The 22,635-nt window shown below is 40.3% G+C and overlaps 3 protein-coding genes across 4 annotated transcripts; 1 reads left to right on the top strand and 2 right to left on the bottom strand.

Annotated features, from left to right (window-relative positions):
• Positions 1–164: 164 nt before the first annotated feature.
• On the bottom strand, positions 165–6,919 carry mfap1 (microfibril associated protein 1). The gene is made up of 8 exons (XM_034106643.1): positions 6,728–6,919; positions 4,263–4,479; positions 4,029–4,167; positions 3,722–3,909; positions 2,186–2,455; positions 1,955–2,114; positions 1,216–1,305; positions 165–580 (listed from the first exon to the last, which is right to left on the bottom strand). The coding sequence occupies exons 1-8, from the start codon at positions 6,807–6,809 to the stop codon at positions 401–403; spliced, it is 1,326 nt and encodes a 441-aa protein (XP_033962534.1). The 5' UTR covers positions 6,810–6,919; the 3' UTR covers positions 165–400.
• A 2,698-nt stretch (positions 6,920–9,617) lies between these two features.
• Positions 9,618–12,122, bottom strand: hddc3 (HD domain containing 3). The gene is made up of 4 exons (XM_034108845.2): positions 11,924–12,122; positions 10,794–10,849; positions 10,469–10,709; positions 9,618–9,835 (listed from the first exon to the last, which is right to left on the bottom strand). Exons 1-4 carry the CDS (start codon positions 12,033–12,035, stop codon positions 9,705–9,707), a joined length of 540 nt encoding a protein of 179 aa, XP_033964736.1. The 5' UTR covers positions 12,036–12,122; the 3' UTR covers positions 9,618–9,704.
• Positions 12,107–22,023, top strand: vps33b (VPS33B late endosome and lysosome associated). 2 transcript variants are annotated; one of them, XM_034108833.1, is made up of 24 exons: positions 12,107–12,192; positions 12,543–12,650; positions 13,508–13,588; positions 13,665–13,726; positions 13,831–13,880; positions 14,478–14,545; positions 14,633–14,678; positions 14,770–14,864; positions 15,339–15,443; positions 16,215–16,305; positions 16,388–16,465; positions 16,539–16,612; positions 16,695–16,781; positions 16,856–16,946; positions 17,026–17,100; positions 17,176–17,240; positions 17,319–17,373; positions 17,456–17,502; positions 18,943–19,075; positions 19,479–19,552; positions 19,640–19,741; positions 19,867–19,942; positions 20,503–20,622; positions 21,770–22,023. In XM_034108833.1, exons 2-24 carry the CDS (start codon positions 12,555–12,557, stop codon positions 21,847–21,849), a joined length of 1,851 nt encoding a protein of 616 aa, XP_033964724.1. In that variant the 5' UTR covers positions 12,107–12,192; positions 12,543–12,554; the 3' UTR covers positions 21,850–22,023. The 2 variants fall into 2 exon arrangements, with proteins under 2 accessions (XP_033964724.1, XP_033964717.1); XM_034108826.2 differs by having other exon boundaries at positions 12,184–12,281.
• Positions 22,024–22,635: the final 612 nt, after the last annotated feature.

The following is a 22,635-nucleotide window of genomic DNA, read 5'->3' as shown; positions in this document are numbered from 1 at the left end:
CCAAGTTACAATGCCTGTACTTTGAAACAAAACGGTAACGCAGGAAGTCGGTACAAGGATATGCATACTGTCGACACAAGGATATGCATACTGTCGACACTAGCTGATTATTACAAAAACTCACTGTTGTAAAAGGACAATAGAATTTACCAATATCTTTACCAACAGAGAAGATTCTGTATAATTGCAAATAGAAACCCTGCTTCATCTTAATTCTGGTTTTTGGAAACAATCATTTGAAATCATGGTGTTATTTCCTGGGTGAAGAACTCTTCATCAATATGATCAAAGCAGTGGAATCAGTCTATTTGCTGCTTTCCTTCCACAGCAAAAATCCAGGAGATAAACTCCGCAGGCTGTGCCTCTGAACAGTCTCTGAAGCTGAAGTCTTCGTCACATCTTAGGTCTTCCTCTTCTTCACTGTGGGCCGGTCGAACACATCCCTCACGCCGGCCGCCTTCTGCTTGAAGAACTTGCTGTTCTGAGCGCTCTCCTGGGCCCAGGCCGAGTCGAAGGACGTCGTGTCCTGGTCCACCAGGTGGGTGTACTTGGTGCGTCCAGAGCGACCAAAGTTCTTGACCTTAGAGGGAGAGAGAAACCAGAACAGATCGAGTCAGAATAGGAGCATCCATTTACAGAGGCACACTTTTTTTTTGTGTGTGAAACAAGCAGGTAAATAATTATATATATTTGTGCATTTTGTTTAAAATGTTTCTTCCTCAAGAATTAAGACAAGGGGAAAAATCAAGAGTTTACATGGTATATGGCAAGTCAAATTAGGATTAACACTTGCGATTGACTAACAAAATAAATATTTAAAAAAAGGCAGGAAGTTGCCAAATTCCCTACGTTCATAATTTAATCTAATTGATGTAAGATTTGTTATACTGTGGAGCAGCAACAACATTGAAACTCAAGTTGGAATCTTGCCAGTTCCATGTTTTTGCACCATCATACTAGGGCTGTCTCGAATACCAGTTTTCGGGCTCCGGATATTCGGCAGTAATCCGCAGCGAATATTCGAATTACGTTGATATTGGAGATTTCAATAAATTCAACAACAAAAAAACGAATAACGAAATTGAAACCCGAATAGTACTCCAATGAACGGATATTCGGGTACAGCCCTACATCATACACAAACTAAATGATTGACATTAAGTTACAACAACATTGTGTAGTGTAGCAGGTGAAATACGAGTGAAAGCAGCTGACCTGCATGACTTTGGGGAGGATGGTTTTGTTGAAGTGATCCTCCAGAGTAGGCGCGCTGAAATCTCTCTTGTACACGTGCTCCTCCTCATCCTGTAACAGAAGTCATGTTAACAGTTCCACAACGCACTGCAACAAGCACAGCTCAATATTCACAAATCAAACTATACGATTGTAAACTAAAATAACTTCAACGATATGTTCTGGACAGGAAATGTTATAGTTGTAACATATTTATAATGGATACATTTCTAACTAATCTAAAGTATTTCTGTACTGTCATTTGCAGTATGGGTCATCAATTGTCCCTTAAGAAAAGCTTTCTCTAAAACTAATTGGAGGTCAAATTGGTCCAATAATCTAAATGTTAAAACATATAGGTTCATCTGTAAAAATGATAATAGAACTATTCAACAACTTATTAAATAAAGTAATTACATCACTAGAATCTGAAAGCTTTTCAAGGAGGTTATTCCGTACCAATACAGTTGCTAGAATATAAAAGTTTGTAGCACCTTCTTTAAATGAAATGAATAATAAAGGACAAAAAAGTAAAATCATAAATGGATAAATAGCAGTCAATGTACCTGTATGCTATTTGACAAAACTAGAGAAATGTAATGTTCGGACATCAGAAAATCACCCCTATCATTCTCTTCAATGTCTCCACTGGGCTTGAAAAGTGAAGAGTATTGTAAAGTACATCCACTAGTGAAATGGTTCTGCTCTGTGTGTGACTCACCATGAAGAAGGCTCCTCTGTGGTAGTACTTCTGCAGGAACTTGTATTTTCCTTTGCTGGCTTTGTTGGTGACTTGCTTGCCGCTGTTGCGCAGCTCGGCCCGCCGCTCCTCCTCCGTCAGGTTGTGGAATCTCTCGATTTCGGCCTTCTCTTTCTCCATGCTGAGGACAGAACACCGCTCATTAGGAAAGTCCTAAATACACCATGTGTAGTCATATCGTTGTTTACTCACACTTCTCGGGCCTCTCGGTCCCTCTTGATGCGTTTCAGCTCTCGGACTTTCCAGCCTTCGTACTCCTCCTCCTCGTTTTCTCCGTCAGTGTCCAGACCTTCCAAAGCAGCCAGCGTGCGTCGGTTCTCCTCAAATTCCTTCTTTGCCTCCTCCTCCACGATCTTGAGGGTGTAGCGCCGCCGCTCCTCCACCTGCTTCTTGGCATCGACCTCCAGCTCTTTCTGCCTCAGCTCCTCGACCTCCCGCTCCGCCACCGTCACTCTGTCCTTCCTGCGGAGCAGACAAACAAAGAACACAGATTAATGATGGTCAAAACTCCATTTCAGTGTCAGATCATTTGCAAAAATAATTTCACTTATGTTTGAGACTCATTTTGAGAATAATATATGCAAAAACATTTTCCCATGTCATGCCTTTCCGGTTATTACCCATCAAGGTTTTTCTGCATGCGAACGGTCTGCAGAGTCACAAACCCTCAAAGTACACCCTGTAGCGAGTAAAACTCTAACACAGCAAAGACCTGTCTGTGCTGCCCCAGAACGCCTCGTTGGACATTTTTCTTTTTCCATTTTCTTCTTCCTAGGTATGGTGACGTAACCATACCCAAATGGACTAATTGGTTCAAATGGACCAATCCACGGAGCCGTTACCTTATGTCCGCGGAGCCGTTACGTTTGGACCAATCCGCGGACTTCCTCACACACACAATCTTTTCTCAGCTGCAGCTTCGCGGATTTCTCAGCCTGAGGCGACGCCGCGAGGCTGTGAGTCTCTGTGTGAGCACACACACAGACTCACAGCCAGGCTGCGGGTGTGTGCGTGTGCTCGGGCTGGGTTTCGCTGTGTCTCACTGTCCGCTCCTCGCAGCAGCGAGCCTTGCAACGTCCCCCCAACACGGCACCCAGACCCCACGCAGCATTCTCATCTGTTTGTCCTTACTGGTGTCATTTCCTGGTTGCTAACAAACGCCATTGTAAAATCGCATAAACACTGATGTTCCGCTGTAACGGTGGTGGACTCATCAGAACAGAGTAGGCGAGCTGACCAATCAGAGCACAGTGGGCTCATAGGGAGGAGGCAGGAGCTCCAACAAGGTGTGTAGGACAGAGAGTGAATACACATACTATACAGAGATGCTGTGTGAGAAACCAATGTGAGTTCTATTCTAGTGGACCTCACCAATGGAAATATGATCAGTAGAAGTGGCCAAGACATGGGACCTTTAAGTTTGGACCTGGATCCAATTTTCTGTTTTTCATCCGATACAAGCCAGTATCATTAACATTTCTGACTACCAAAAAGGGAAATGCACTACAGTATCCGACTACTACAACAACAACAACAACAACAACAACAACAACAACGGTATATCACTTCAATGAATGCATCTCTTTTATGAATATTCTGTATTTACTTGACCTTACCCTTCAAGTCAAACAATGAAAGTGAGATGTTTGTGGTCAAGGCGCTAAAGCCGTAAAGTGAGATCACTGAGCTACAGTCAGGAGTTAAAGGCACGGTGGTTTCACTGCATACTTGCGAATGAAGACAGGTTTGAGTCGTGGCTCGGCTTCATCCTCGCTGTCTGTGTACTCTTCGTATTCAGACTCGGACTCTGACTCAGCCCCCGACTTCCCTTCCTCCTCTACCTCCAGCACCTCTACGTCGTCACTCTTCCGTTCAGTGGCGCGCTGTCGCATCATCTGTCGCCTCCTCTCAATTTCCTGATCACAATGAGAAAGTCTGCTTTAAAAACTTTTCTTGAATTAGGAAATTGTTAAGTGACTGTGACAAGCCACTCATTATGTTTTGTTCAAATTAAAACGGCACAAAAGAAACCTACTTCATCATCCACTTCTTCCTCTTCCTCCTCTTCTTCCTCGCTACTCTCCTCCCGCTCAGGGTGCCATGTGCCTTCATCAGAGTCCTCGCTGCTCTCGGCCACAACTTCAGGCTCTGCGATCTGTCTGTGTCTAGCGAGTCTGAGGACAAAGAGAAGGGAAGCAGCGTGTACAAATGAGTTTAAAATCGAAGCAACATTGAAAATTCTTAACAGTCAAAACAAACGACGGGTTACCTCTCCTCCACGTCCTCAGACACACGGTTGAGCAAGCGTTTGAGACGTGGGTCGGAGACATCCTCTTCCTCCAGCTCCGCCTCAGCCTCTGCTTCCTTTCCCTTCTTAACAAACTGAAAGTCCTCTTCTTCCTCATCCGAAGACTCCATTGGCGCATAGTCAGGACGTTTACCCGACACGTACCTCTTCACCTTCACCTTCTCCATGGACAGCTCACCTGGGAGAAGCAGAGACAACGGTGAGCTTAGACAAGGTTTCTCACCCCTGATGCTGCTGAGGGTGTTTCGGAAGAAACCTCTGAAGTTGGGCCGAATGTCTTTGAGATAAGAGTTTGATACCGTTGATCATCGCATCTTAAAGCAGAGGCTACTCAGTATTGGCATATCTAGCCATGCAGTGGGGTGGTTTGCAAACTACCTCTCTGAAAGGTCCCAATGTGTTCACTTTGATGGGCTGTCTTCGAGTGGTTAAACATTGCTAATGGTGTTCCTCAAGGTTCTGTTTTAGGTCCACTTTTATTCTCCATATATATCAACAGTTTAGGTGAAAATGTGGATGAAGCTACTTTACATTTTTATGCGGACAATACCGTTATGTACTGTGCAGGTCCCTCCATTAAGGAGGCTGGTGTTAAATTACAGGCTGTTTTTAACATTATTCAGACTCAGCTTGCTGAGCTTAAGCTTCTTTTAAATGTTGATAAAACATCATGAGATCGCATGATGTAGTCTTGTTAGATGTGCCAAGAGCAAGGACTGTCTTAGGTAAGACAGCTTGTATGTGCGCAGCTCCACTTGCTTGGAACAATCTTCAGCAAGAATTGAAACTGAGCAATCTCATTCCTCTGCATGTTTTTAAAGCTAGGCTAAATGAAATGCTCGTTGATATTATGGGCACTTGTAAATGTCTATATCTATGTAAATGTATCCTGTAAATATAATGTATAATGTCCTTTATTGTTTTTTGTTTCATGTGGAACCTATATGCTGCAAGTCTCCCTTGAAAAATAGATCTATGATCTCAAGGGACCAATCTGATTAAATAAAGGTTTGAAATGAAAATGAAATTAAATGAGTTCTTCACAACACTATGTTAACACTTATTTCACTTTTAAAAAAACTCTCATAATCTCCTCCCTTAGCATTACACCGTTAGTTTTGGTCTTTGAACTCAAGGATCCAATCAGCAGGACATTTCACAGATAAGCAGTTAGCGTATGTGTTTCTGAGCATGTATGCTTTCAATGGCTAGGGTTGTTATTTAATCTGTCCCACACACACACACAAAATATCCCACAAGGGAGTAGCTTTTTTTTGGATTGAATCTACTTTTTGGATTTAAATACTTTAATTAGGGGTAGAAATGTAACATCTCTGCAAGCACACTTTCTTTGTCAGGTTTAGAGCGTTTAATTGTTGTTGATTCACAAGAGGGATGATTCATTTCATTCAAATATCTTTTTTGGGATGCACTCATCAGGTTTTGGAAGCTGCCACTACAATCCAATAGGAAATATTGAATACTTCTTCCACCAACTTCCTCCATAACTTAACTGTTCTACTTTGACAGCAGCTTATGTCTCATCCCATACTTTGATCTTCTCCATAATTCATGGGGACAATTAAAATGTGTTTATTTGAAGGAGCAATCCAATCAGCCAGATGCTTCAAGGAAAAATATCTATTTGTTTGTAAGTAAAAGACTACAGGCAATACGGACATTTGATTCCAAGGCTCATATTGCTGGATTTGAGGCTATGGAGGACACATCTGGACCCCGAAAACAACCTAGTAAACTTAGAAGGAAGAAAATACCAAGATTTTTGGGTAATAAAGAATAAGTTGCTAAAGCTTTATATAATGTATCTGTCGTTGAGATTGAGCACATCATACGATCATACTTTTACATTATGACAATGTTATGATTCCTGTCTCCACGTGTAAATTGCACATCTTAAACTAAAAACTACTAAAATAAATCATAAGTATCATCAATCAGTAAGTATGTGTTATCTGCTGCCTGTTTTTTTACTGTCAGAATCAAGGCAATGTAATTTCTATAGCCCATTATCACAGCCATCTCAAGGATCTGAATGTTTCTTCCATCACTGATTTGTTGTACATAATGTATGACAGCAGTAGTAAGTGTTGTTCTGCTGTGGCATTTTAAGTTTCACTACGTTGCCAAGAGTAGCCTATGACCCACTGACACACATCACGCTAATATGTGACTGTTTTGGCCTCTTATTATGAAACAACAAGTTATGAGGCTGGTGAATTATCTCCTACTTCTTCGTAACATGAACCGTAGTTTACTATTAAGTCCACCTAACGTATTTATGATTCTCTTTTAATTGTTTCACACAGACTTTTAGTGTTATTTGTGTGAACAGTTGCGTTACGCTAAGCTAGATGGCTAACTTAGCATGCCGCTAGCCGCCTGCTAGCTAACGGCCAACATCTCACCTTTCTCATTCCGGACCGGCACGGCTCCGGCCGTGGACTGGATCGGAGGGAGCTTCATGTCGTGGGTTTCGCGACTAGACATGACTGCCTGGTCGAGGGTTTCAATTTATTAAGGGTACAAATAAGTATTTAACTTGAAAGACCAAACGAGCTATCCGTCGCTTCAGTTAAACGGAAGTTAACTCTCTGAGAAGCAAGCGGACAGGAAGTGTATCTGTTCTGACATATATTTCCTACCGATGAGAAACAAACAGCCAATATCCACAGGTGTATAAAGACAACAATAATAACGCCAATACCGTTTATTACTGATCAGCAGTTACAAATATACCCAAATTGAACTAGTGAAAAAGTTGATAACATATGGTTTATGCTAAATTTAGATATTCTGCAAATCAATAATAGCCAGTCTATATAGCGTATAATACCGCCCTCTAGGGGCTGATACCTTGGCTAGTTATTGAAGAATTTGGTTGGATGTTTTTTTTCTTACTTACACTTTTATATATGTTAATTGTATTGTAAAAGTGACTGAACCTGTGTGTGTTTCTCTAGCAAAACTACAAATATTACATTCTTTAGCTGACGATTATTAATACTAATTTATACTGGTATAAAAATATAAAATCTTCGGCCGTCTGGTCGGTGGTACAAAAAGCCAGACAACCAGACTCCACCAGAAAAACCACCAGACTCAGAGACAATTTCATTCCACAGGCCATCATTTCATCTTACTGTACAATATTTAATTTCATATTCTGCCCATATATATAAGGGCAGAATATGAAATTATTATTATTATAATTTCATATTCTGCCCTTATATACATATATATATATAAGGGCAGAATTAAATTATTATTATTATAATTTCATATTCTGCCCTTATATACATATATATTATATAAGGGCAGAATATGAAATTAAATATTGTACAGTACGTGTATACACTTTTTCTTGCACTATATATTTATTCGTAGGGTCTGAGACCAGAGGTCGGCAAAGACCATATTGTAATCGCTACGCATGTCTAGGGTGCGGAGACGAACAAAAAAGCCACTTGGAGGGGTATAAAAAAACGTACAGGAATTCGGCCATTTTGAATTTGGCGTCGAATTCGTCCTCCGTACTTCAACGAACTCCTCCTAGAGACTTCATCCGTTAGACTCCAAATTCGTCGGGTAACGTCTCGAGACATGGGCGAAAAAACGATATCTCGAAACTTTTTTCCCCCGTGATTTGGCGCCAAAGTTTGCGTTCGCTCGATGCTAGGCGATCCCTCGCCATGGAACACGATGATGTCATAACTCCAACTAACTCCAGAACGCCACCAAACTTCAAATGATGGTTATCACTGCAGCTCTGAACAGCTCTACATAAAATCTGATGTTACCATGACAACACATCCTTCGCCATAAAACACGATGTCGCTGTAACTCCAATGGACACTGTCCGATCGTCCCCCAATCTTCACTTGTATGTCACCAGTCCATGGCCGTCCATGCCTCAACAGCTCTACGTGAAATCTGAGATCTCACCATATGCCGTTTCCATGGCAATGCATCCCTTGCCAAAAAACACGATGATGTCGTAACTCAATGGAAAATCGTCCAAACGGCACCAGACTTCAGATGATGGCTAATAGTCCAGCCCTGAACAGATTTATGTCCATTATGGGGTGTCATCATATGCCATGGCGACAGATCCCTCGCCATAAAACACAATGTCGTCATAACTCAAAGGAAAATCGTCGTAACAGCACTAGACTGCAGATAATGGTTAATGGTCCCTCAACAGCTCTATATCAATTATGGGGTGTGATCATATGCCGTGCCATGGCGACAGATCCCTCGCCACGAAACACGGTGCTTTCGTCACTCAAAGGAAAATCGTACAAACGGCACCAGACTTCAGATGATAGCTAATGGTCTGGCCCTCAACAGCTTTATGTCAATTATGGGGTGTCATCATATGCCGTTGCAATGGCGACAGATCCCTCGCTACGAAACACGATGTTGTCATAACTCAATGAAAAATTGTTAAAACGGCACCAGACTTCAGATACTGGTGAATGGTCCGGCCCTGAACAGCTCTATGTCAATAATGGGATGTCATCATATGCCGTTTTCATGGCAACGTATCCCCGTATGACAATAGTGAGTTTTCCTCAAAAGCTGTTGCCATGGCAACGCATCCCTCGCCGTTAAGCACGATATTGTTATAACTCCTGTGCAAATGGTCAAAAAGTGCTCAAACTTCACATATGTGCTAACAGTCCAGCCGTGAAGACATCTCCGTGTCAGATTGGATATTTCGTCAAATGCCGTTGCCATGGTAACACAATGCTCACCATGAAACACGGTTTTCTCATAACTCCATTGAACATGCTCCAAGCGGACCCACAACTTCACAGGTTTGATAACGATGCAGCCCTCAACACATCTAGGCGTATAGGGTGTCATCAAAGGTCGTTGCCATGGCGACAGATCCCTCGTCATCAAACACAATGTTTATGATACTGCTGTAACTCCTATGTACGTTATCCGAGCGGCCTGAAACTTCCCATGTTTGCCAACGGCCGAGTCCTCGAGACACCTATGTGACACGTCGACGTACGAACAACAGCCTGCGGAGCGTCGAAGACCCGCTCAATGCTGCTTGCAGCTTTAATTATTTTTGAATTTGTGTTATGTTCTATTTAACTATGTTGCATTGTTGGAGGAGTTCGGGGCATACGATTGTCATTGCCATTGCCATTTCTACAATGTAGCTTATGTGCATATAAAAACCTTTGAATTTGAATTGAATAACTGATATTACTCACTTTTAACATACCCTTAATTTAGTTATACAACCAAAATATGAGAACATACATTACAAAACCACACATCTGCATATGAAATATGATTTATTTCTATAATTTACAACTAATACATGTATCTTATTGTAATTAAAATGGTGTGCTCTCCCATGTGTTGTCAGAGCTGGACCCCTCTCTGTCTGAAGAGCTCCTCCAGCCTCTCCTCCAGAGCGTAGTTGGTTCCTCTCAGGCCCTTCACCACCTCACTGGCCCACACAAAATACTCCTGCACCCGCTCGGCTGTCCAGCCTGAAAAACACATAGAGAGGGAGGAATATGGTGAGTAAATACATTGTCATGCATTGGTACACAGTACTTCACCAGGAGTTGTTACCATTTTACTACATGTGCAACTGCAACATAAACTCTCCTTTCAGAGTTTTATTTTAGTTTTAATACAGTTCATTAAGTTGTTGGACAGGTTTATTTCCCGTATGAGTACATTTGTTTTGGTGACTTCAATACACTTTATCAATATACCTTTTTTGTATAGTCATGAGTTTATCAAATCCATCCTATAACAAAATCAACAATGCATTTTCTCACTAACAAGAATTGCCTGTAAAGCCTCGTTTAGCTGAAACACTTCCCAAGCAAAGGCCCCTTATCTCTTTCAGTTAATTGTTTATTAATGATGTATTTAAAACATAAAAAGAAATAAAAAGAAACTAGATATTTTTAAACCGTTTTAAAGGTTTTCATCCTCACTTGGGGAGAATTTTTCTTGGTTCTGAGATCAACGAATAGTGCAGGGAAGTCAAAAAGTATTAAGAGATTAAATAACACATTGTGGATTTTGTTCTCTATATCGGATTTGTTAAGAAACATGAAATAAATGCCATGAAACATGAAGTCCATTGAAAGTTAAAGAGAGGTGTTGACCGGAGGGAGTGCAGCGGTTCAGGTCCCTCAGGTTGTAAAGTTTATCAGCCAGTTTCACCACTTTGGCTTGGCGGCTGCAGTGAGCCGCGTGTTCCACCTGCTGACGCTTCCTGTCCTGTTTGGACAGGCTTTTGTCATCCGTCACCTCCTGAACGATGCGAGCCACGATCGGTCCAAACTTTGCTTCTAGCTCTGCAAAAGAAGTGTCCGTGTCCTCCACTGTGTCATGGAGCAGTGCCGCCTGCAGGAGAGACAACACACAGGCTCAACTACACATGAAACACTTTCAGTAACAGCAATTCACTGATAACAACTGATAATGTACCTGCAAAACCTCGATGTTTGCGACGCCTCCTTCATGGCTGATGATTCTTGCAACTCCTTAAAAGCACACACAGTGAGCATTAAGAGGAAAGTCCACATGATATCTTAAAGGGGCCCTGTTATGCTCAATTTTGGTTGGGGGTGTGGAAGAGAGAATCCTTCTAGTTAAATGTTAAAGCCTTTTATTGTCATTATACAAAAAGTACAACGAGATTCAGAGTGCAACTCTGTCCCAGTGTGCAAAAACTAGACATACATAACATTAAAAACACGGCAGTAGGACAGACAACATAAACAATCATACGGGGGGATATATATTTTTTAAATCCTCTGGAGCAGAGAGAGGAGCTGTGGATTATTGTTATTGATTAATGCATCAGTGTTTCTTAGGGTCAAAAACACTAAACTCACAACTTAAAATGAAAGCGATTATTTAATAAAAGAGCACATGTTCAATGTGAAAAGTGACAGTATATAGATTAGTTGCAATTTGGTGCTTATTCATTTATATATATATATATATATATATATAAATAAATAAATAAAAAAAGATTATTATTTGTATTTATTTTTAAACACCTGGAATTTCAGGGGGGCGGCGCGGGGCTCCGTTGGCGGGGCTCAGCGCCCCTCCAAGACAATGGGGGACACACTGGAACTTACCAAGTATCAGGTATCCTCGCCACTTCGGACAAACATCAGAAACTATTTTAAAATCCATTTGTAGATCTTCCACAAAATGATATAGCTAAATGACAAATTAAAACAAATAGCTCCTACAGAATATCACTTCATGTTGCAGCTGTCAAAGTGGAGCTACATTTTATTATTAAAAATGCTAAAGTGTATGCTGCAAGGTAGCTTGTCAACGGTGAAACACAAAGCCTTATATTATCTCAGACCAGTATATTCTTTTATTATTAAACATTTGGTGTTGTGACATTACAATATTTACTTGAGAATTGTAGTATAGAGTAGAAGTATAAAGTACGTCAAAATTGCACTTAAGTACAGAGTTGTCTTGTTTTGATTTCTGCATTGTTGGACTTTACGATTGCGCAGCAGCACCTGAAGGCATCACCGCAGAGTTAAAACCTTTATACAGTCTGTGGTTAAAGCACCGCTACCTACCGATGGGGTGATTAATGTACGGCGTTGCCTCTGGGTCTTTGCGTCGCTGGTTACGGTGTTTCTCTGCGGCAAAATTCACGGTCTCTAACAACAAAACTGCGTCGGAATTCATGGTTGTAGAATAACATGTAGCGAGAGAGAAACAGCGTCAGGTGATTTAAACTTTCGACGTCGCAGCGTCGCTGTCAGTGTATCAGTCCGCTTCATCTGGTGTCCGGGGGAAACCGATCACGGAGCGATTGATTCCGCTTATTTAGCTACGGAAGCAGGTAGCTTTTAATATCAGCTTAACCTACCTTTTGCTTATTTTATCTACATATATTCACCCCCTTATATATGTTATGTATTGAATATTCAGGTAACATTATTTCTACATAACTGTCAGCTTTTTAACGTTAATCGTTGTCTTGAATATTCCTGTGATGTGAAGGATGTGTTTTTAGCCTACAAGCTAGCCTAGCTATTAGATGAACCACAGCATATATGCTAGTCATTTGTATGTGTTACTATTACATGTAGCCTCTCTGTAATTATATGAGCCACATGTTTTTGGAGTATTTACGCTATTTAACACGTATTTGTTCTTTGCAATGAATGTGTGAGTTTTGCCTTGTTCCAGTGTTGGCCCAGAATGGCTCACAGTGCCAGGAGAGATTGCCCGGAGCTCCCTGACTTCTCTCTGCTAAAAACGCTGGCCAGAGATCATCTCATCTACCTGCTGGAACAGGTAGGACCAAGTCACAATATGTCCTAAAATGTATTATAGGCTGACATCTGGCTGCTAACATCCTACTGATATGACTGGCATGTAAATAATGCAGATGTTAATGTTTTTAATAGGACCTCTATTTAATACACAACTGTTAATTACCAAAATAAACTTTACAATGAGGGGACTATGAGCGATTACGAAGGAGACGTTGCACTGCTGACCACGCCCCATCTGTCAGAAGTGTTATGTCACTCATTTTCTTTTGTACAGTCTACTCACAAAAGTGAGTTCCATTATTGTCAACAAATCTTATGAAAACATAAAAATCACGAGCAATAAGTATTTCTGAATATCCAAAGCATGTTACTCTGTGCCCAAAAAAGAGCTCCACTGGTGTCCAAATACTATTAGAAACCCACTGTTGCACTTTGAAATATGCTCCTTCATTGCCATGAACACGCCTTGGTTTATTTTGAATCAATTCCACTGGATCGTCTTGCTGACAAAAATACTCACTACAAAACCAAAGGAAATGTAACTTTTCTTTTTTTGCCTAATATTTAAAGATGTACTTCTACAATAGGAAGCAATGGGCAAATAGGGTCGGACAATAATGTTTGACATTATGGGGCGTCATTTTTAAATACGTTTAATTTGTTTACATGCAAAAGAACATTTAAAAAATATAACGCTCGCAAAACAGCAGGGTTACCAGCGCTGAACATTGCATACATATATTTCGTTTTTTGCTATTTTAGTTTGAAAACCAACATGCTGAGCCTGACACTTGGTTAAATAAATGTTTTATTCCCCAATGTTGCCAAATAGCACTTTAGCGAGCATCTCTTCATCCCCCTCTCTCTATCTCACAGCTGCCGGGGAAGAAGGACCTCTTCATTGAGCCTGACTTGATGAGCCCGCTGGATCGTATCGCCAATGTGTCAATACTAAAGGTAAACCTCGTCAGATTGTCTCTTTTTTGATTGAAAATCTACAGTTCTAATATCTAATATCTTCTTTTTTTTACAGCAACATGAAGTTGACAAACTCTACAAAGTGGAATATAAACCTGTTATCAGCACCTCAGATCAGTGAGCCCTGCCACTTCATACTTCTTAGATTATCTAAGACCTTTATATTACACACACGCACGCCTGATACGACTGCCTCACCATGTGGCATTACTCTCTTGCAGGCTCTGTTTTCTGATCCGGCCAAGAATACAAACTGTGAAATGGATATGTGGTAAGTAGAGTTGGGTTTGTTTTGTAGGTTAGTATGAAGCTTATGATTTAGAGAGATGAATACGTAACACCATTAAACTAAAGCAGAATACTTATTAACTGAAAAGGTCATTTGATTTATTGCTTAAAAAAATATAAATCTTCAAATTTGTAAGGAACTTGGCTATGGTTGGAATTTATTATTATTATAATTTTTTTAATGATTTAGATTATTATGAATTGCAAGTTTCTGTTAAGTTAGCTCAACACACATTGAAACGTTCTGTCCTTTAGCTGAAGTGAAAACCTAAAAAAAGGGTGCCCAGGTGCTACCGACAGTGATGATATGTTACTTAATATGGTGATGTATTTGCATATCAAAATATATATACATGTATAGATATATATTTTGAAAAAAGCATGCTTATATTTCTCAAAATAAGTGCTATAAAAAGGTCTGTTGGTGCCAAAACTAAGGTGTGGTATTGGCACTTGCATCAAACAGTTCCCACTATACCCAGTCCTTTATACATGCAGTTACTTAGTTATAACATTGCCCCCTTGAATAATGTACAATAAGCCTATTAAATAATGTAATGTTTATTCCTTCCTGTTGCAGATGTGGCCAATGCAGACAAAGCAGCAGGAAAATGTAGAAGATACAAGATAATCTTTACCCCAAAGAAGGTATATCTGTTTCCCCTCTATTGTTTTGCACACACTCTGCTTTTTGGATGAAGTCCTTGATATTAACCTTCTGCCTCTTCTGTGCAGTTCTATTCATGCGATGCGGTGCTAGAGGAGCAGGGGATCATCGGCGGTGAGCATTCGTCTTCTTTCACATTGTGTTTCAGTAGCAGTGATCAGTGTGGGTGAGAGGAAATGTTACACTTGTTGTTGTCTTCCCACAGATGTGACCACTGATGAGTGGTCTTTCTATCTTCTTCCGCTCGACGATGACATCATCAGTCTGGAGCTGCCGGAATTCTTCCGAGACAACTTCCTGGTAAATAATATGCATGGGAAATATTAGTTGATTGACTATTTAGTAAATTACCAAATCATTTATTGCACTAGAAGTCTGATATTATGATATAGAAAAATATGGCAGATGAAACAAATTGTCCGATTAGATCAGCAAGAAAATATGGATAAGTACAGTTTGTCAGATAGCAGTAAAAAAACATCAGACCATACACACAAATCATCCAAAATCCATTGTCTTTGCTGGACACTGTGCACTCTTTGTCAGTAAATTGAAATGGCTGTAAATGTGAATTCTGATCTGATGCAACTAAGAATTATTTTCATTATTAATCACTTCATAAATATTAGGAAATTGTGAGGAAAGAGGCACCATTTTGCAATCTATTAACCAATTAACCATACTTTTTGTATAAGAAAGTAAAATGTCATTGTAGCACATACAGTAGCACCCGAGTAGCAGAACATGATCATCATGTTGTATTTCCTCCCACAGGCGGGGGACCAGCGCTGGGTGAAGACCGCCGGCAGCGCTCTGCACCTCATTCACTCGCTCTACGGGCCCTTCTCAAAGATCTATGGGATTGGGCGATGTTCCAAGGTGCGGTATTATCAACGACCAAAAACTGTCAGATAATATTTATATTTGTATGTAGTACTCTACTGCAACATGTTTACAAGTTTCAATGTTCAAAAAGCTCTTTATTGTTCTCATACTGCCTCTTTTCACCCTCTGTCTGAAACCAGAGCCCAGTCTGCTCTGATTGGTTAGCTGGCCGACTCTGTTGTGATAGGTAGAGATGTCCTGCCCCTTCCTTATTCATCACGTACAATGGCCAATAAAAGCACAAGTGTTACATTGTGATGTTGTGGGAGGTGTGTGGCGCAGTGGATAGAGCCTTGGTATGGGGATCAGATGGTCACAGGTTCAAACACCACTGCAGTCAGCATGTCGTTGTGTCCCTGAGACACTTCACCCCAAATTGCTCCTGTGGGGATTGCATGTATGTGAGTCGCTTTGAATAAAAGCGTCTAACAAGTGACATGTAATGTTGGAGGTTGTGGCTCAGTGTGTTAGTGCGCTGATCTTGGGAATATGAGGGAACTGGTTCAAATCCCGCTGCAGTCAGTCAGCATTCCGATGTGTCCTTGACCAAATCAAATGTATCCTGAGTGGAGTGCCCATAGTAATGGGCATTCACATGTAATAATAATGTAATAAATGTCACTGTTACGGAAGTTAACAAAGGAGTCTAATGGAAAAAGACCTACATAACTCCCTACAGGAAAGGGAAAACCCCAAAAATATAGTTAGTTTTCCCAAATAAATGTTCTGCTGTGAACTGCCCCTAATTCTGTCCATTATGAACAGATGGCGTACGAGTCGTGGAGGGAGCAGGTGGCAGAGGGAGAGCAGAGAGCTCAAAAGGCTGAGATAGGAAAAGTGTTTCTCATCGACAGAGGTGAGGATGCATGTGCCCTCTCAGCGGATGACATGCAGAGATGTGCTTTCTGTCCCCCATAACTCTGTCTCTATGTTTGCAGACGTGGACTTTGTCACTCCTCTGTGCTCACAAGTTGTGTATGAAGGACTCGTGGACGATATTTTTAGAATCAAATGTGGTAGGTATTTGTATGATTCTGCTCTGGTTGCAGATGTATTTGGACATGTCTCATCACAGTGTCTGTTCTGCAGGATGTGTGGAGTTTGGACCTGAGGTTACCTCCTCTGACAAAAGTATGAAAGTCATGCTGAACTCTCAGGATAAGGTAGGAAGCTGCTGACATTAGAGATCCTCCATTGTCATGACTTTAAGTTAATCATCTGTTGTAACTCTCGCTTGGTTCATAGGTTTTCAACGAAATCAGAAACGAGCATTTCTCAAACGTCTTTGGCTTTCTCAGTCAGAAAGCCAGGAATCTCCAGACGGCATATGATGTGAGTTACTGTTGATAACCCTCATTATAACTTGGCGTGTGAGTGACAGAGCTAACACTGTGATGATTCTACAGAAGCGACGGGGGATGGACATAAAGCAGATGAAGACGTTTGTGTCAGAAGAGTTTAAAGGGTTAAAACAGGAACATCGGCTGCTTAGCCTACGTGAGTGTTACAGCAGTACATCAAATCAACTGGCATGTGCTGTATACATCCAATAATAATGACTGACTTTCTCTTTCAGACATCGGTGCCAGTGAATCCATAATGAAGCAGAAAACTAAGCAGGACTTTCAGGAGCTGCTGAAGACAGAACACTGTAAGAATACTAAAGTGTCCAAATATTATATTAATGATTTCAAAGGGTTCACCTCTGACTCGCTTTCTGTTCCAGCTTTACTTGAAGGATTTGAAATCCGGGAAAGCATTTCTTTCATAGAGGAGCACATCAACAGACGGGTGCGCCTGCTTGAACACAGTCTGATATGAACAGGTGAAATGTAAAAAATGAAACTTACCTCTTTATATTTTTCAAAGGTTTCTATGCTAGAAAGTCTGAGGCTGCTTTGTCTTCTGTCCATCACGGAAAACGGTGAGTGGTCTTTGTGTAAATATCAATTCAAAAACGGATTCATATTATTCTAATGTTGTATTAAAACCGTGTTTTATAACAGGACTTCTGCCAAAAGACTTCCGCTCACTAAAAACACAGTTTCTACAGGTGAGATTCAACATTGTCTTTTTATTAAGAAAATGCTGTCTGTGTCCGACAATCAAACATTTTATGTTTTTGAAAGCCACAAATGAACTGGCATTAGACATACTACCAGTCGACAGCTTTAAATACCTTGGGGTAACACTGGACAATAAACTTAATTTCAACCAGCACACCACTGACATCTTCACAAGGAGCCAACAAAGACGATCCATTATCCCCCCCTCTTCTCCTAATACTGTACCAAAGCATTATCCAACCCATCTTCATGTACTCCTCCGCCTGCTTTTTCAATATGCTCACTCTCACCAACCGGACAAAACGGACAGACGTCACCAACACTGCTGCCAGGATAATCGGACTTCTTACACCAAACCTCACAATACTTAACAACAGGGCCATCTCACGCATCGCATCCACAATAGAACCGGACATCACACATCCACTCAATCAGTACCTCGCCCCACTGCCATCCGGGCGCATGCACTGAGACATAAAAGGGCTCGCTTTGGAAAAAGATTGGTTCCGGCAGCCATTTCTGCCTTAAATAACAGGCCTCGCTAAGTGTAACTGCCATGTGTTTCACCATCTGTTGTTGTCTGTGTTATTGTTTGTTGTTTATATATTGTATGTATACTGTGTACAGTGCTGTGAAAATGAGTTTCCCCCTGGGGTCAATCAATCTAATCTAATACTATACTTATATACTTACACATACTACTTTCTGCTATGTCTGTGTGTAATTCCCTGCTACTGAGCACATTGGGTATTGATGAAGCCATATCTAGGAGCTTGTATTATTTAATAGTTATCCATTTATTTTATTGTTCTTTTTTGTTTATAGTAAATCTTCCCCTTTAATTCTTACTTAAGTTTATCAAATAAGTTGTAGTATGCCTCTGTTTTTGTAAAGGCAGCCTTTGGGCACCGGGGGATGGGAGACCTGCTCATTATAAATCTGGGAAACAGGTGGTAGTGGGCGGCGCACTCGGTAGGCCTATGGTTTTTACCATCGGGTAAGAACGAAGAAAAACGCTTGTATATGTGTATAATAAATTGCACTAAAACGGCTTTTGCTCGGACCTTGATTTTACCCATGCGTAAGATACGCTCAGCGGCACTTTGCTTTGAGTTATATTTCTTTCTTAGATTTTTATGATTTTGGCCGCTTTAGGTATGAATAAATAGGGGTTAGTATTGTAGAAATTAGAGCAAAAATCGACAGAAGTCCCCAATAAATAAGCTGTTTTCTCCTGTGTTAATATCTTTGCTTCAAACTACACTGTACATTTTAGGAAACAAAGATTGACATCCTCAGTATCAAATTGGTTTGAGTCTTTTTATGGTGTTGGTTGACAATGGATAAAGCATTCCCCTTTAAACCTGTCCTAATTTAAGGAGCCATTGTTGTTAATATGAAAGCTGTTCTCTGATTGGCCCCTGCAGAGCTATGGAGTGGACCACCTGCTCACATTTGCCAACCTGAGGCAGTTGGGGCTGCTGGTGGAGCAGCAGCCCGGGGAGATGCTGACCGTCATGGAGAGCAAAGTGGGCAAACTGGTCAACGACAAAACTGCAGGTGAGACAGGCTTCATCTTGTTTTAGTTGTGTGGTACTTAGATTAGAGTTCGCACATCATCAGCAGTTCAATCAATACAGTCTTATGACACATGGCAGGAGCACAAACAAAATATACAGAAATAGGGAAAAAAACACAACATGAAACAATAAAGACAAGGAGTGTTTTCTATTGGTATAAAAATATCTTATATATGAAAATAGAATGCTTCCACTTTTTTCAAGCTTCCTCAAAGTCTTCTCCTGAAGCTTTATGGAGAAATTGATTATTTCCTATACAAATACTTTATATATAATATTCCAGTCATCAACATTTCTATCATCTTATTTTTAACTTCCTATAATCTATCCTGATCCTCCTCATCTGCATTTGTATTATTCATTGTTTGTTTTGTGTTTTTCAGGAAAGTTGACTGATGCCTTCTCTTCTCTTGCGAGGAAGAGCCATTTCAGAGCCCTGAGCCGAAAGCTCAACCTGGTAAAAGATCATCTTTACCGTGCGCCAAACGGCATTTTCATCAGGTCTTATTATGTCACTAAGTAATTGTTCCAATTTGGTGTAAAGGTGCCAAGGTCAGATGAAGAATATGACCTGCGTGTCCCCAGAGACATGGCCTACATCTTCAGCGGGGCCTACGTCCCTCTGAGCTGCAAGCTGGTGGAGCAGGCGAGTAAACGGCTGGAGGCATGATGTCACATGGCTCGTTGACTGATTGAGGAAACCAATGAGAGATCATCAGTGCCATGTTGAAACTTATTAGTAATATTATTCGTGGTGTGGTCGTGTTATAGGTGTTGGATCGAGACGGCTGGACTGGTCTTGAAGAAGTCACCAAGCTGCTGAACGGGCATGAATTTGCTGTTACAGGTTAGATCACAAGGAGATATGAATGTAATGTTGAAGTTGAATACTGGCAATATTCTGCAATACTCGGATTATTTAAACACTTTGTGAACTGCAAACACATTATTTGGAACTAGTGTTGGAGAAAGCTGATTTCCCAGACTAGATTTTGTGCAATTTCCCCCCCATTTATATGCACTCAAATGTGCTTTGTACTTGTACAGATGGAATGACAAGGACTTTAGACGGGGACTAGCTAATGGCTAAGTGATGGGATGATAAGAGGGAAATCATTGGCGATGAATCCTCATAATTAAATAAGAATTCTCACTAAAGGCTTACACTATTAAAAATGCGCACTGACAGAAAGAAGACAAAACATCAGGAAGTAGGAGGTCATAGCTTGCATTATTACAATACAGTTAAAACAAGTGAGCTGTGGTCCTAAAGTAAGGTTAATGTGAGAAAGAAATCTGATTACTGCACCACTGTTTTCTGTGTGAAAAGATTACTCAAAGTAACCTCGTTTCAAGTAAAGCCACGTCTTAATAAACTGATTAATGCTAAATGCTTCGTCTCCTCAGGCAACAACGGAGCCGATTCAAAAGCAAAGGGCAACGCTCAGCGCATCGTCCTCGTCATGTTCCTCGGTGGCTGCACCTTCTCTGAGATCTCTGCCCTACGGTTCCTCGGCAGAGAGAAGGGTAAACATTTGTCTGCCAGTCACCTTCTGATGGTTTCCTCCCTTTCGGCTTCGTTCTTCCTGTTTGTGCAGCTGTTGCTTGGAGTTTCACTTCTTCTGTTGCACCAGTTAATCTCACAGCCTCATTGTATTCTCAACTGCTCCTGATGATTTCTCAGGCTACACATTTTTAAGATTTGGGGAATTTTTAAATATGTTTAAGATATTTGCTTGGATGGTGTGATTTGTAGGTTATTCTTTCACTTTTAAGATATTCATATCAGAATACCCCAGGGGAAATTGGGTTTTGTTACGGTTTGAAATAAAACCATTTTAAAATGAAAGAAATATTGAGAAAATAATTATACAAATGTAAGAAGTTACAGTAAGAATGTGTAATACAAGGATACAATAAAATTAAGATATTTAAAATGCGATCAAAATCAACATGATGGTGCTTTACCAGCAGAAACCTTACACCCCTTGTGTTTCTCTTAATAACATTACGATAAAGAAATATTAAACTTACATTAAACTGCAACTATGCATTCAAATCTTACGAATACTTTTGTCTTATTGCACATTCTTTCTTTAAATTAATTTGTTTGTATATATATTTTTCTTCTATATTTTTCTTAAATGTATCTTTTATTTAATTTTTTCATTAAATCGATCAACTACAAAACCCAATGTCCCTCGGGATAAATAAACAATTTGGATGATTGATAATGACATTCAGTTGCTATGCTTTGAAGACTGTGTAGAGCATGATTGGGCTATGACTTTTTTTATATATTTAGTCGGCTGAGGGCTTTTTGGAGCGACATTTGGTTGTGTGTTGTGTTCTGGGGATTGTAAAGATAACTGATATTCAGCTGTATAAATCACATTAACTTATCATGTCAGAAGTGAGCAAAAACACTTCATTATAGGAAACTATTTTTCTGATAAAGCAAAGAAAAGCTCTATTTACATGTTTGCCTGTTAACTGAATAAAAGGTATTTACGTTACACAAACAAATAGTAAGAATTATTGACATGAAAGTGAACACATGCAGTAAATTATCTTCATGAAACTACCTGGATTTCTTATTGTAAAGGATTCTCTGTTTGATCAGAAAGAAGGTCTTCATTATACTAATAAACTTGCTGTTGTTTTTCTTTTCCAGGTTTTAGATTTATTGTAGTAACAACTGCGATTACAAACAGTTCAAGAATCCTTGAGTCTTTGTTGGACAACCATGTATGAAGCCTGTCAGCGCTTCATGATGGACACAAACTGAGAGACATTCCTGCAGACACCTGTCATGCATTCCCTCCAGCACGATGTCGTTACAGATGGAAAATGTTTCCTTCTGGCCTGTGTCTGACAGCGAAAGAACTGTAAAGATGTATAAAGTGAATAAATGTTTTTAACATGTTAGTTGGTTGTTAATTTTTTGGCAGAGGTGGACATTTACTCAAGTAGCCTATTTACGTACACATTTGAGGTACTTGTACTTCTTTATTTGAGTATTTCCCTTTTGATGCAACTTTTTACTTCATCTCCACTACATCTCAGAGGGAAATGTACTTTTATCTTACCTTATTATCTTAAAGAGTATGATGCATTGCTATAAATAACACTACCCTACAGTATATACAATACTCAAAATGAGCACAACCAACGACAGGAGTCAAATGCAACATAGGCTACATTAATGCAGCAGCAGTGGTAATCCAAAAACATCACATAAAATACAAAAAGAAACGGACATTTCACTACAGATTGAGTACTATTACTTTAATGTTCTGAACGCTGGATTTGTGAATACATCTTCCGCCACCGCTGTGACTGTTTTTTTCAGTCTAAAATTAACAGCATTACCATTGTAAGTGTCAAACTTGCTTCTGCTAAACACCACACCCTCCATTCCTGGTGTGTTTGTTTTTCACAAGTTGTTCGTCGATGGGCGGGTCAGCCTCAAGCATAACGGCTGAATCCCCAGCGGGCCGGCATGAGTTTTACACAACAAGCGCTCCTACAGAAGGAGCC

Source organism: Pseudochaenichthys georgianus, chromosome 3, assembly GCF_902827115.2.
Source record: "Pseudochaenichthys georgianus chromosome 3, fPseGeo1.2, whole genome shotgun sequence".
Classification (NCBI taxonomy): Eukaryota; Metazoa; Chordata; class Actinopteri; order Perciformes; family Channichthyidae; genus Pseudochaenichthys; species Pseudochaenichthys georgianus.
Note: the sequence above shows the minus strand (reverse complement) of the source record. Positions and strands in the feature narration are given on the sequence as shown.

Coding starts and splice junctions, on each gene's coding strand:
- mfap1 (XM_034106643.1), bottom strand. CDS start 6,809: ATGTCTAGTCGCGAAACCCACGACATGAAGCTCCCTCCGATCCAGTCC. Junction 4,168..4,262: donor TCTGAGGACGTGGAGGAGAG/GTAACCCGTCGT, acceptor CTTTGTCCTCAG/ACTCGCTAGACACAGACAGA. Junction 3,910..4,028: donor AGGAAGAAGTGGATGATGAA/GTAGGTTTCTTT, acceptor CATTGTGATCAG/GAAATTGAGAGGAGGCGACA.
- hddc3 (XM_034108845.2), bottom strand. CDS start 12,035: ATGAATTCCGACGCAGTTTTGTTGTTAGAGACCGTGAATTTTGCCGCA. Junction 10,850..11,923: donor GTACATTAATCACCCCATCG/GTAGGTAGCGGT, acceptor TGTGCTTTTAAG/GAGTTGCAAGAATCATCAGC. Junction 10,710..10,793: donor CAAACATCGAGGTTTTGCAG/GTACATTATCAG, acceptor TCTCTCCTGCAG/GCGGCACTGCTCCATGACAC.
- vps33b (XM_034108833.1), top strand. CDS start 12,555: ATGGCTCACAGTGCCAGGAGAGATTGCCCGGAGCTCCCTGACTTCTCT. Junction 17,241..17,318: donor AGGAGCACATCAACAGACGG/GTGCGCCTGCTT, acceptor TATTTTTCAAAG/GTTTCTATGCTAGAAAGTCT. Junction 20,623..21,769: donor GTTCCTCGGCAGAGAGAAGG/GTAAACATTTGT, acceptor TTTCTTTTCCAG/GTTTTAGATTTATTGTAGTA.